At 43.0% G+C, this 14,601-nt stretch overlaps 1 protein-coding gene across 1 annotated transcript in view; it reads left to right on the top strand.

Annotated features, from left to right (window-relative positions):
• The window catches only part of CDX1 (caudal type homeobox 1), a 57,591-nt gene extending 49,150 nt beyond the window's left edge, over positions 1-8,441 (top strand). The window contains exons 2-3 of the mRNA XM_053303509.1: positions 5,059-5,204; positions 5,983-8,441. Of these exons, the coding sequence (XP_053159484.1) occupies positions 5,059-5,204; positions 5,983-6,186 (350 nt within the window). The 3' untranslated portion in view covers positions 6,187-8,441. The remainder of the gene's footprint in view (positions 1-5,058; positions 5,205-5,982) is intronic.
• Positions 8,442-14,601: the final 6,160 nt, after the last annotated feature.

Below are 14,601 nucleotides of genomic sequence, written 5' to 3'. Positions count from 1 at the left end.
GAAGAATTACACTTTCACTGTATTTTTTTTACACTCTGCAGTGCATACTATTGACAAAATGAATGACTTTAATAATTGTTTCTGTATTGGTGCCACAGAAAACATATAATGGATTCCATATCTGTTGGTGAAACAGAATGCAGGGCAGAAATGAAAAACAGAAGGTAAATTGCTAAATAATTGAATGCAGATGAAATCAAGCCCAGATTTTGTTTCCTTTTATTTCCTAATATAGAAACATAAGTTACATGCTGAGAGGGCACTTATAAAGTCAACAGCCTGTTTTGGAGAGAATGAGAGTACTAAGCCTGCATGAATTTATTCCTGAATTCATAGGGCCATTTCTAACAGTAAAGAGAAAAGAAAAGAACTTGCTTAAGTTAAGCAGTTTTATATCCCATTGATTTCAATGGCAGACTTAAAGTGCTTTAATTTTCCCCATTAAAAATATGTAGAACTTGAAATTGCTTAATGTTGGCTTGATTGCATCTCCTTGTCAGCAAAAAGGAAAATATCTATGATATGAAAAGCAGCAGGGGAAGAAACTAAATGAGTTGGTATTGACCACATAGGTGTTTTTTAAAATTATTTTTAAGAGGATGAGTATTGTCTTAGAGTAATACAGTCTTATCTCTGAGATGGTAGATTTAATGTGAGGCAAAAGGTTTTATTCCAGCCACCCCATATGGGGCTCTTGCAAACCAACAACTCACACTGCTCTATTAAATCTGAAGAAGTACAGTCATGTGTGAGGCCTGCATCCCATCAGTTTCTGCACATTTGAATCATTGTGAAGACGTAACTGTGGAGTATGTTGTTTACATTTCCAAGTATCTGTTTTGTTCTTATTTCCCAAGATTACTAGATTTTCATTCTATTAAATCATCTTGTTGATATTACATGTAAACACAGTACTGCCCAAGAGTCATTGGTAAAGTGACTCTTTGATGTTTCCATTGCCATGCATTTCAGTGGTATGTCTGTTCCCCTTTGGATGCCATGTTAGACACACATGAAACTAAAACCTGTGGCTCCAACAAGTAAACAGGGGACTTACTCCAATTTAAGATGCTGGAAAGGGTCCTGTTGATTTTCCACGACTTTGCAGTGGAGCCAAGAATGAAAAATAGAAACATGTTAATGGAGTTGTGGCAGATCTTCCTGATGATGATTTAGCTAGCGCAGCAACAAAAGAAGCAGCAGCACCCTTCATGTCTTTGCCCTTCGAATGTTTTGGCAAAACACCCCAATAAGATCTGAACAAGTTGTGACAATTTATTTTGTGAAAAAAACATTTGGGGGGGGGGGCGGGAGAAGCTTTGCAACAGCTGTCATGGTACCTATCCCAGTGAGTCTTAAACAGCAGAATACTGCAGTTTCAGACGTTTGGCAAGATGACAACAAAAATGGACAAGGGTATGTCTGGCTTTTCTAGGCCAAAAAGGGAAGAATTCCTCAATCAGCACTCAGCCCCTTGTGCACTAGTGCAGGCAGCCGTACTGAGAGGCTGGGCGTGAGGGTGTTTGAAGAGGAAAGGAAAGCAATGCTAGATTTTCACATGCTCTGTATCGTTGGGATATTTGTAAATCCAAACACTATTATTCAGGGCCAAGTTTTTCTATTATGACTGCCACGTGGAAATTAGTAAAGCAGCTGCTTGCATGGAAGGTGTATCATAAGAAAATAAAGCGGGGAAGCTGCAAAGAAAAAGCAGCTCAAAGTAGCGGTTTCCCGTATTTTCAAGTGTAAGAACTTCTGGGCTGACATACCGCCTGCCCCCTAATTGATAAGACCATAGAAATGTGGAATGCAAATTACTCAGAAAGAAATTGGTCATCAAGCCCCCAATTACCTGGGCTATGATGGTCTCATCATAGACGGGCCTGTAGCTACTGGGACTGGCTAATAGCTGGGTCGAGAAGTGAAATTAATTAAAGAGGCCGAGTTCTCACAAACTGCAGCAGAAGGCGATTTGCTCTGAGCTGTGCCACTTCAGATGGCAGGTGTTGTAAGCTCATACAAAAATATTCCTTCAACACAGAAAACTAGCATATCTGAAAGAAGGCTGGGTTAAAAACGTTTCCCCTAGTATCTAGTTTTTGATGCTTTCTATATAGAGGAGTGTTCATTTATGGGAGTTACCTCCTGATATGTTGTTTCCTAAAATTAGGTTTTACGCTTCAGTCCCAGCTTCGAAGTAGGTCCAGTGTGATTTACTTTTAAGTAAACATATCTAGAATTGCACTGTTCATGAGGTCTAGACTCTAAATGCATTCTGAAGAAGTCTCTTGTTAACATCTAGTCAATTTTGGTCTGGTGGAGCTCCCCTCTACAGAGACTTGAGTATTTCATATTTATTCGTTTCATTGTTAAATATTTACACCACCTTTCATTAAAACAATCTAAAGGCAGTTTATAAAACATTTAAAACAATGTAAGACTATATATAAAACATTTAAAACAATATAAGACTCTAAAACAGTTACACAATGAAAATATCAAATTGGAATATAAAAATACATATCTAATTAAAAGTTTAAAAAACATACACAATATCTTCAATGCAGCACACATCATCATTGAGCCAGTGTGGTGTAGTGGCTAGAGTGCCGGACTAGGACCGGAGGGACCCGAGTTCAAATTCCCATTCAGCCATGAAACTAGCTGGGTGACTCTGGCCCAGACACTTCTCTCTCAGCCTAGCCTACTTCACAGGGTTGTTGTGAAAGAGAAACTCAAGTATGTAGTACACCGTTCTGGGCTCCTTGGAGGAAGAACGGGATATAAAATGTAAAATAATAATAATAAATAAATAATAAATCTAGACTTTTTAAAGAAAGCAGCCCAGCTATAGCTCACCTATAGCAAGGACCTATTTCCCTCTTCAGTCTAGCTCTGTCCCCACATCACCACCACATTGGGTTGCCAACTAGAGACTTTTATAAAGGATATGCAACAATTTTGGGGACCAAATGACTTTGGGCATTAGGAGGAACAGAGACTATTTTGGGGGTAGAACAACCTATTTTGCATGTCTTGTGCTGTCTGAAGTTCTGGGGAGCAGCTGGAAACCTTTGTTCGCTCAGAGCACTTGTTTGCTCAGAACACTTTGCTCTCATGAGAAGCTTCTCTTCCTCCGTCTCCTCTTCCCCTGCCAGCATCCTACTGACCACCCATCCAATAGAGAAGCCAGAGTGGAGGTTCTGCTTCAGTGGCAGGTTGAGAGCACAGATAGTTAGGCCTAGTAGGTGCAGCTTGCTTCTTTCATGTGGTGGCGGCAGCGGCAGTGAGAAGTTAGCTATCTGAGTAAAAAGGCACCTTTTAAAGTAGTGAATCTCTTCTATTTATCATGGGGAGAGCAGCTGGTCCTATTCAACCCTGGCACAGTATTTCTTCAATGGCTAATGCTGGTGTTACCTTGTGTTTCTTTTTAGATTGTGAGCCCTTTGGGGACAGGGGAGTATCTTATTTATTTTTCTTTGAAAACTACTGTGGCTTCAGTCTTCTGTTGAAAAGTGGTATAGAAATGTTTGTAGTCATAGAGAATAGCAAGTGAGTGGGAGGCCATGCATGCACCACTGCACCAGTATGCAAAGAGGCTCAGTAGCTGGTGGGCTGCCCTGCCTCAAAACAAGAGATGAAGTTGCTGGCTTGGCTGGGGAGAGCAGGCTGGGTGACCTGTGGGGAGGAGGATTGTGTGTGTGGTAAACCTAACTGGGAGGGAGATGGATTTATGGTTAAGAAGCAGGGGCCTTGAGAACTCGGCACCTAGACAACAGACCAAGCAGGCATACAGCTCACTTGGTCATCAGCTTCACAGTGGTGAGCTGTATTTATTTTCATATTATCCAGTTTTTATCAGCATATGCCTATATAATACCAACAAGCATATGCAAATTTTATGCAAAGAGGAGACTTCTTCTTCTTCTTGTTGAGAAAAGTGTATTTTATTTCTACTTTTTTGGTGATGGATATTGACTTTTTTCACCATCCGGACCTGGCAACCCTACCACCACACCCATATTGAACTATGAAAGGAAAGGAAAGATTTTGCTGCCGAGTCAGTGTCGACTCCTGGCGACCACAGAGCCATGTAGTTTTCTTGGTAGAATACAGGAGTGGTTTACCATTGCCTTCCTCCCATGAAGTATGAGATGATGCCTTTCAGCAGCTTCCTAGATCGCTGCTGCCTGATATAGGAGATCGTGCATGCCCACTGCGCCAGGGATGACCAAAAGTATTTCATGAAGGATAAATGTGCATACTTTTGCCCTTGCATGCTTGGGTTGTTTTTGTTAACTATCAGCTGTGACGGTCCCAATCGGGGTCAGGACCAAAGTTCTGGGGAGGGAGTCCCCATGCTCCCTTGCAACATGATCCAGATTGAGGCCATGGTGGAGAGAGAAAGTTAAAGCCACCTCCTGCTGTGATCTCAACCTGGACTGGGCCCACACAGCTGATATGTAACAAGAAGAAACCAAGCATGGAAGAGCCAAGCTAACTTATTAAATTGGAAATCTAAGTATCTCCCAATAATTAAAACTGGGATGAAGAAATATTTACATTGGACATCAGAGAAAGAGCTATGTGCCATTGAAAGAAAGGATCTTTATGTACCTTGGCACCTGGACAAAATATGAAGGAGCATACATTAGAGAATGCACTTCCCTTAACTGTCAGAAACAGGAATACATGGAACAGTGGCCTCATCCTGCAGATGTGGGCCTGCAACTCACATTATCCCTGGATATTGGCCATTGTGGCTGGGAATGATGGTAGTTGTGGTCCAGCAACTGCTTGAGGGCCACAATTTGAGATCTTTGCCATAGAAGATAAAAAAGAGATAGCAACATTAGACATATTAACCTAGATTAAAGCAATCCTCTCTTTCCTTGCTGCCACTACCACCTTCAATTGGATGGGAGCCATGGAACCCACTACCATTTTCCTTTCCCCCACCATTTTCTTCCTACCTTCTGAGAATACATTTTACTATCTGTTTCACATATTTCATATCCGCTCTGCTAATTCAGTATCTTACTATTTGTTCTTTATTAGGCAAGACAAGAACAAAAGACAAGTACCGTGTTGTGTATACAGATCATCAGCGCTTGGAATTAGAGAAGGAGTTCCACTACAGCCGCTACATCACTATCCGGCGGAAAGCAGAGCTGGCTGCAACATTAGGACTGACAGAGCGGCAGGTTGGTGCTACAGTCTTGCATCCTTCTTGGAGTTGCATGATTCCAAACCATCATACAACTGAACACATTGAGCACCTCAGGCAGAGATGCCAGTGTAAATGTTAAGGATAACAGGTGCAATCTTCATACAAGCTTTCTTGGGGAAAAGTTTCGTTGAACAAAGTGGGGTTTTCTTTTGAGTAAACCATGAATAAGATCAGCCTGTTAATATGCTTAACGGCTAATTCTTTTTCTGTCTTGCTCAGTATATATCATATTGTAGAATAGAAAAACTACATAATTGTCCTTTTGTGCTGATGGATCATCCAATGATCCAAAGAGCTAATGAAAGAAAAGTGAGCAACTGATAAATGTTTTACAGCATTCCCTAGCTGGATTGCTGCTAAGATCATATATGGAACGGGAAACTGACATGGGTGAAAGGAAGTAGAAGAATCCATTGTGCCTAGAAAGGTAGCTTACAGAAAAGGGAGATTTCAGGAGAAAGAGCTCATCCTTATGGATTCTAACTAGTATTGCATCTCTTTTGCCTTTGTTTCCTCTCTTATCCCCTTAAACTCTTGCTCTGAATCTTACCATGTTCCATCCCACCCCAATTCCTTCTCCTTATCCCTGCCTTTCTTTTGGCCACTGTTTGTGTTTGCTTTGCCTCTCCTCCATCATGTAATTTCTATATCTTCTCAAATTCATACTGTGCATCCATCTCTATTGCTTTTTCTTCCTTCCCCTCCTTTTCTTCTGCTTGGTCTCTACCTCCTTCTGTATATCATATTCCCAGGTAAAAATCTGGTTCCAGAATAGGAGAGCCAAGGAGAGGAAGGTGAACAAGAAGAAGATGCAACAGCAAACACAGCCTGCAAGTACAACCACACCCACCCCTCCAGCAGTTGGCACCCCTGGTCCAATTGGAGGCATTTGCAGCAGTACCACCAACCTGGTCTCCTCGTCACCAATGACTATCAAAGAAGAATTCATGCCCTAAGTCCTGCCCTCCCATTTGACCACCAGATGACCTTATACAGAAATACTTGGGATAACCAGGAGAATCAAATTAGTTGGCAGGCTCTAGAGACTAATGCTATTATGGCTGAACTAATGAAGCAACTTCCTTTGCACCGAGTGTGTATTTTATTTGATTCCTCTGGGAAAATGTGATGGACTCACTCCTAGACATAAAAGCATTAGGGTCGTTGTCATTACTTTACTTTAAGGAAGGACTTGCTGCTGTCTGAAAATATGTGGGGAAATGCAAGCCTGGATGCTTGGGGGAAAGAAACAGAACCAGGGTATTTAGGAAGTGTTTCAGGATCATTTGTCAGCATCTAGCCTGGGCCACCACCAGCACTCAAGGCTTGACTGCTGTGTCAGAAGAAGCAAGAACTGAGTACGAGTCCGGTCAGCCATTAGAGGTCCAAGCCATAACAGAAGCCCATCTAGGCACATAACAGAGGTCAGCAGCCTAATGCCAAATGTAAGACCCAGTTTAAATTTGTTGCTCTAGAAGCTAAAGGCACTCAGAAAGCCAATCAAGTGGAACCAAAAAAACCAAGAGGACAAAACAGAGATGGCTGAGTGCTGGTGAAGCATGACGTAAAGGAATCTGGTAGCTAGCTTATGCATAGCAAGGTCTCCTAGTGCACCAAGGACCAAACGCTGCTGCTAAAAATGTCCTCTTCTTGTGTATGTTTCCATAATTAAGTGTGCCAAATCACACTGAACGGTGCATTTTAGTAACCACTAGCACTAGACTTAGGGTTCAATTCCTGACAGGTAGGGTGGCAGAACCTACCATGAGGCCCCAGATTCAATCCCCAGCATCTCCACTTTTAGGAGAGTAGAGCTGGTCTTGTAGTAGTGAACATGATTTGTCCCCTTTGCTAAGCAAGGTCCAGCTTGGTTTGTATTTGGATGGGAGACTACATTGAGCTCTGTAAGATATAGGGCCATAGCTCAGTGGAAGAGCATCTGCATACTTGCATGCAGAAGGTCCCAGGTTCACTCCCTGGCTTATCCAGATAGGGCTGTGAAAGACTCCTAACTCCTGTAACCTTAGAGAGCTGCTGCCAGTCAGTGTAGACAATACTGAGCTAGATGGACTAATATCTCTGAGGGTAACAGGTCAGAAACTCACAGATTCATCATGTTTATATTCACTTCAGCTGTTGATCCAAGGAACACAGTTTAGGTTGCCAGCCCATTCAACAAGGCGTTTGGTTTCAGGGGTGTAGCTAAGGCAGAGGGGGCCTGTGTTTGCCCCACTCCCCTGCAACCCCTCAGAGTGAGGGAGTTGATGAAGAAAATAGGGAGGGGTGGAACTGGGGGCCCTCAGGAGTTGGGATCCCTGGGTTCTTTGAACCCATCCACTCAATTATAGCTACAGCCATTTGGTTTGGTTTCTGACGTATACCTACCCACCCACCCTTTTTAAAATAGACATGTATTTGAAAGATGTAACATATTCACAGAAGCAATGACACCCTGCCTCCCAGAGAAGTGGAAACTTCTCGGGCTTTTACTTAAGGTGTGAGACAGACGAAACAATTTGTGCATTCCCACAAGTCAGTTGAATCTTCCTTGTCTGGCAGGGCTTTTGGCAGCAGAGTGCATTCTCTTGCCTGGTAGGGCTTTGAGTAGCAGACTACTACTACTGCTACTATGGATATTTATATATCACTTTTTAGCACAAGACTAGAGAAACATTAAAATATTATATAGGAAGAAAAGACTGTTGAGAATGTATAGCCTTCTTGATTTGGTGCAGCAGCAGGAACAAACAAAAAGGTAACATTCCAGGGAAGCGGAAACCACCACAACCACCCTCCTATTTTCCTCTACCCTTCCTCCCTTGACTTGCCATAGGGCTTCATGGGCCTTTTCTTTATCTTGCTCTACATAAACCCTATGAATACACACAGAATTGTATTTCCTGGAGTAAAATGCAGTCTTCTAATCTAGAATGCAAAGAGAAGGTTGGGAGAGATGAAGATGATGTCTCTTTGACGAAGATCTAGGAAACCTGACTGGGTCAGTCCTACATTCTTTCAGGTCTCATCTCTGATGTATATTTGGCTTTGAACTAACAGTTCTCCCCTTAGATAATAAACTACTTGGATATTTGAACTTAGTAGCAAAAACACTGATGTTTATATTTCTTCAATATGATGGCTCAGGTTAGGGGGTTTTGTATATAAGGTAAATTTTTTAAAGCATCTTTAAAAATAAAAGTTACATTTTAGATATTTGTTATTATCCCATTTTTCTTATAAATTGGCAAGTTTTGTGAATTCTTCCATTTGAATTTCGGGGCAAGGGGTCTACAGAGATGTTTGCTTGGAGATGAACAGATATGAGGCTTATTCACATCATTGTTATTAGGGCATGATAGTTCTTCCTCCTACCTTGTTTCAAAGCTGAGGATGGACTCTGGGCAGGGCATGCTTGTCCTACCCAGCTGGGGCTTAGCTCACAACCAAGCTCCCTGCTCCAGGCTTATTTTTAACTCACAGATGATCAGAAACAGGAATGCATGCAGCCTGTCCTACCACAATAATAATCATGTGAACAAGCCTGTGGTTTCTGTTGAGTGTGGGGTCTTTCGTTCTCACAGGATGCTGTGTGAATTGGGCATTCAAATGTTTGACCACGTCACATCTGCTTCCTCCCACTTTTAGGCCACTGTGCTTTGAAAACTCATGATGGATAGTCTTCATCAAAATCATCAGGGGTGTTGATGATGCAGGAGGAGCAGTGTTCCCTGTAACAGGGATTTGCAGATGTTGTTAACTACGACTCCCATAATCCCATCTGCAATGACCTTTGGCTGGGGATGATGGGAGTTATAGTCAACAACATCTGCAAATCCCTGTTACAGGGAACACTGAGGAGTATGGTGCTCTTCTTTCCCAGCCACAATGGTGCTGTATAAATCCCTAGCTCACTATACCTGTGTAACATATTTCCTCCTGCTGTAGTAAGTGTCATTGATCTAACATCCTATGCCATTGTCTCCTGGTGCAGCATGTTTTAGGACTGTCAGGGCTTCTCAAAACTCCCATTAACAATTTCTATCAAGGTTCTGCTCCCAGGCAGAACCTTCCTCAACATAGTTCTTACCTGGCCACTGCAAGGTCCCATCAGGCAGGAAAAGACAACATTCTTAGCTCGTTTATATTCCCCTAATAGCCTTATCACTAACACTCTGATTTGAAGCTGATGTTCCTTTGCACAATGGCTCTTTATCGATTCTTTTTAAAATCTATGCTCCATTTTAATAAAATGGCTCTTTGTTTTTGACACTGGAAGTTTCTGGCAATCTAACTTGCCCTGCGTCCCCAGGCTGCAATTCAGTACAAACCTTCACTGACACAGAGAGCAGAGAAATGTGGGCAGTTGAGCACCACCTGTGCTGCTGCATGTGTCTAAATCCTGCCCACCTTATTGTGGAACTGCTCTGTTCCATAGTGACTTAAAGTTGTGCAATTGCACAATGCATTGCCTATGATTTCTAATGGACATTATGCTGTGCAGCTTTTAAGTTACAGCAGAACAAGGCTGTTCCACAACAGCATGGGAAGGATTTAGACACACACAGCAGTGCAGGCGGTGCTCAACCACCCACTTTTTACTGCACTGCATGTCAGTGATTATAGTTTTCTACTGCTGTCCATTAGACTTGAAGCTCTAGCTCATCAAGGTGCATTCTGATAGCACATGTCAGAGATCTGACACATAAATGTTGCTAGTATGATGTTTAATCTGGTGCCCCCTTTGTAGCTTATTGGAATCAGACATGGCTTTCCCTCTTTACTTTATAATTTATTTATTTATTTATTTATTATTATCATGCATTCATTCATTCATTCATTCATTTAACTTCTATACCAGCTTTTCTAAAGTGGCTTAAGGCAGTTTACATTAAAATGAAAAAAAACATATAGTAAAACAATTACAATCAGAAAACATTTAAACCAGATTAAAACTCATTAAAATTCATATTCAAACTAGATATCATTAAAAGTCAGGCTATAAAGAGAGATCTTAAGGCTCTCCTAAAGGTCTCCAAGGAAGATAATCCTCTTAAATCCATGGGGAGCATGTTCTACAGTTAGGGGTGACAACTGAGAAGGCCTGGTCCCAGGTTGCCACCAGATGAACTGGTGGCACCTGAAGACAGATCCTCTTTCCCGCTGGACTGGACTGGACTTGTGCTAGAAGCCAAGAAATATTTTCCCCATAAGTATTGGTGGATGGTTTAGCTTCAGGCTCAAGGCTTAGCCTAATCTACATATTTGGACCAGAGAAGGGCTGGGTACCAATTCTAGGCACCAGTCCCATCAGGTGTGGCTTGGCTCACTTCCTTGGATTGTCTAAACAATTTGTGGCTTGACAATCATGCTGGCACTTCTGATTTGGAACATCTCCTGCCCTCTTCACATGGCACCCTCTCTATGACCTGAATGGCATGGATGACTTTGCGGAAGGTTAATGTGTGTAGAATCTTGCTTTAACACAATGAGATTGTTCATATGATTGGGCAGGTGGGTGGGGCGGGAAGGCTGGTTAAACTCACCTTCCCCGCAGACAAGTGTTCGTTCCTGGGAGGGCGAACCACGCTCCCAGATGATCCATGCTGTGTGCCACAGTGCAGAGCTCTGGAGACCAGGACCATGTATCCTGGCCTCCTGGAATCCTACAATGCATGACTACACACTGAGCACAGTGCCCTGGGGGATTCCCCCAGGAGACAGGCGCTCTAGGCTCCCATCTCTGTGTGTGGCTGGGCTCACACGCAAACACGAAGACCAGCTTAAAGGAGCACTTGCTCTCTTAACCTTGGCTAATGGCTGGCCTAAAAAGCCAGGCTAGGTAATGCTGCTCCACCCGGATCAGGCCCAACCCTGGTAGTTCTCACACACAGCCTAACCTGGGCTGGTCTTAACCCGGGCTGGGCCTAACCCCCTCATAATCATCTTCAGGTCTCTTCCCAGTTCTAGGTTTCTACAAACAAAACAGCTGTGGTGGGTCAGACATAGGCCAGTGTTCTATCTCTGGAAGTAGCTAACAAATGCCAGTTACAGAAAAAATATTTGAAAAACAGAGTTATTATGCAGTGATTCATCCACTCTTTTATTATTCATTCCTGTCTTTAAGATAACGTAAGGCTTAAGAGTATCTTGAGAATAAAGATGAATTATCTGATCATCCTGGCTAGCAGGACTGATGACACTATCTTTCATGCTTTTATTATATCCTTCTTTGAGCTGAGCTGGGTTCTAGCTTCACATGGCAGTGAATCTCACAAGTTGATTGCGTATTGTGTGAAAAATGATCTCCCTTTGCTTGTTATAAACCTGCTTCCTGTTAATTCATCAGATGCTAAATTGGGAATAGAATCACCATTCCCTTGATCATAGGCATCTCTCACATATGCTGAAAAAGCTGCCCTCCTCCTTTATTCACTTGCATTTTAAGCCAGTTTGCTTTGCCTGGAAAAGAGGCATGAACCTCTCTTTAGGACCATTCAAATCAACACTGAGGGCAGCTGAGGAAAGCAAGAGCAGGGGAGGGTTTGCTTTCCTAGGGCCAAAGACCAAGGCCAGCCAACCATAAACAATCAGTTGTGCTGGGCCTCTATCTCATTTTATGGCTGTCCACAGGCTGACAAGCCTCCCCATTCAAGAACAACAAACATAGAAAGAAGGTGTAAGATAGGGAATGGAACAGCTGGCATTGGTGCCTTTGGGACCACTCAGGAAATGCTTTCAGAATAGGAACCGTGCATCTTGCTAGCATGGTTGTTCTGCTGCTTACTCTGCTTTCAGCTTAATGAGCTCTGGAACTAACTTTCAAGTGGTTCTTCTCACAGATGGTGCATGGAGTCCTGTTGTCGCCTGAGGGCAGATAGAAGGGAGGAAGTCAAACAGGGGTGGCCATGAGTCACCCAGAATTCAATTTATCCTCTTAATTATTCAGTCACATGACAGCAAGATCTCATGTGCGCTTATATGGGGATATGACATTAAGTGCAAGCAGCCAGAAACTATTTCATAACCTAGATACCTGGTGGGATATGATATGGCTCTTGAAGACTCTGTGGTGGAGGCAGGGCAACCAGCAGGGGTGCCCTACTTTTACTACTTGTGTAGGAGAGGGAGTTCAGGCCAGATGTGGGCTTATTCTTTTCTAGTGCTGCAGTGATGACAACGGCATAAGAACATATGAAGCTGCTTGCCCGATATTGAGTCAGACCACTGATCTATCTTGCTCAGTACTGTAAGACTGACTGTCAGCAGTTCCCAGTGTTTCAGGCAGGAGACTTCCCCAACTCTGCCTGGAGATGCCAGGACCACTAGGGTCATTCTGCCTACAAAGCATGTGCTCCAACAGCTATGGCCCACCCTTGTACACCTGCTGATATTCCCTCTTACACAGTGACTAAAGGCATATGAGTCGTATCCTCTGTAACCTAGATTGGGTAAGTGCCAAGGGTGGGAAGTGTGGTGAGCGGAGGGTGGAGAGGAGGATCCATACCCACTGAGGGAGAAATAAGGCCCACCAAAAGGGACACGCTATCATGATCCAAAGGGCTCTCTTCAGCTCACCACCTGCTGATGGGAGGAAAAAGAAGGCAAATACCTCTCTTTATTATCTTGTTCCCTTTAATGTGCTGTTCTTTGCAGCAGAATCCACCAGGCCTTCTCAGAAAAATGTTAGGCCTAGTCGACACAGTGGTCTCCACACACAGGGAAGCATCTTCTAGAAAGCCCACAGTGTTTATGTAAAGCAATCAAATGTCATGAACCGGAGTTCCTCTTGGAACTTAATGCTGAAAAGGATCAAGCAGGTGGCATTAGAAGGAGAGGAAAGTGGAGTAAAGACCAAGAGCATTTCCAGATGGGGCTTTTAGCTCGGAATGGAGGGTGTGCATTCACACATCAGCCAGATTCATGGCAAAGTGCATGCGAGATATTGGGGAGCACTTCACACACGATTCGGGTTTTTCATTGTGCGTTAAAGCCTAATGTGATTTATGTACAGGGTAAAAAAAAAAAAATCCACTTTCTGTGTTGGTTTTTTGGGGCAAATTTGAACTCACAGTAAACCCACGGTAATGTCTGTCTGGGAAAGCTCCAGGAATCCTCCCTATTCCAAGCTGCCAACATGGCTACTCTTTTAGAAACTACATAATTTTTGGAAACAGTTAACAGGTGATGATAATGCTTATCTCCCTGCTTGTGAAAAGCTTCACCTGCTAATTTGTGCAGAGCAAGCTGCTGTTAAAAGCACAGGAGTAGACCAGGCTTTCTTAAATGGTCAATTTATAATGCTATCCCTATCTTGCCTGCTCTGAAGGCAACCCTAACTCGGACCATGGCATTGCTAGGGTTACCTTACCAACTTATAAGCTGAACTCTGCAAGAAGATAACTATCTCTCACAGGAGGAATATCTTCAAAGGCTGACTCTTGTCAGCAGCTAATGTTTAACAGGAGTCATGTTTTGAATTGAGCAAGGGAAGTGTGCTGGGTAGGGGAGAAGCAACATTGGCTCTGCCATAAAAACCAAGATACAGCCAAAGGGTTCTTTAGCCTCCTCTTTACCAGTGGGAACAGTAATGGAGGAGGAAACGTATTGCTTTTCCTACCCACTTGCTGCTTCCACTGAGGAAGAATGAGCCCTTTGCCTATCTCTCAGCTTGGGAGAAAGAAACTTAAGGATAGTAGAGGGTTGGTTTGTGTGTATGAGTGTGAAGAGACTCAAGATCATGGGTCATTCCGGAGGACAGATTTGGTGCATGGGCCCTAAATGGCCTTCCTATCCTATTAAATAATTTTGTACTTTTCTTATATCTTTCTCTCTGTGGAGATAGATTGTATATTTTACTGTGATGCACATAGGGTGTATATTTTATTGTAACACACATCCAAACTAGGGTTCATAGAAAGGTCTATCACTATATACTTGAAGCTGGTGCATATGCAAGTGCCAGTGAGAGTAGAGGGAGTCTGAACCCCTTAAATATTTATGGAGTAAGGATACAGGAAGGGACAGCGGAGAAAAAGAAGGCCATGAAATGCTGTTAAGGAGCATTAATCTAGCATGTGGTCTAGTGAACTCATATTGAAGAGGCATGGAAAGGGAGACTTACACAAGCAGAGAGCGCTAACAGAAAGAGAAGGGGGATTCGTTGGTTCAACGGCAGCTCCAGTCATAGATAAAAAGGATAACATTCCAGAAGAAACTCTATTAGGCTTCTGCCTGTTTGCACAACAGGGTAAAAGTCCATGGAACTGTGGGCCAGTCCTTGTGGTTCCCGCAAGGCATATGTGCACAGGGAGCAGGTGATGAAGAGAAGCAGCAATAAAAGTGCCCACACTCCCCACCCTCACTCAAACATC

Source organism: Hemicordylus capensis, chromosome 2 (genome assembly GCF_027244095.1).
Source record: "Hemicordylus capensis ecotype Gifberg chromosome 2, rHemCap1.1.pri, whole genome shotgun sequence".
In the NCBI taxonomy this organism is placed as follows: domain Eukaryota; kingdom Metazoa; phylum Chordata; class Lepidosauria; order Squamata; family Cordylidae; genus Hemicordylus; species Hemicordylus capensis.
Note: the sequence above shows the minus strand (reverse complement) of the source record. Positions and strands in the feature narration are given on the sequence as shown.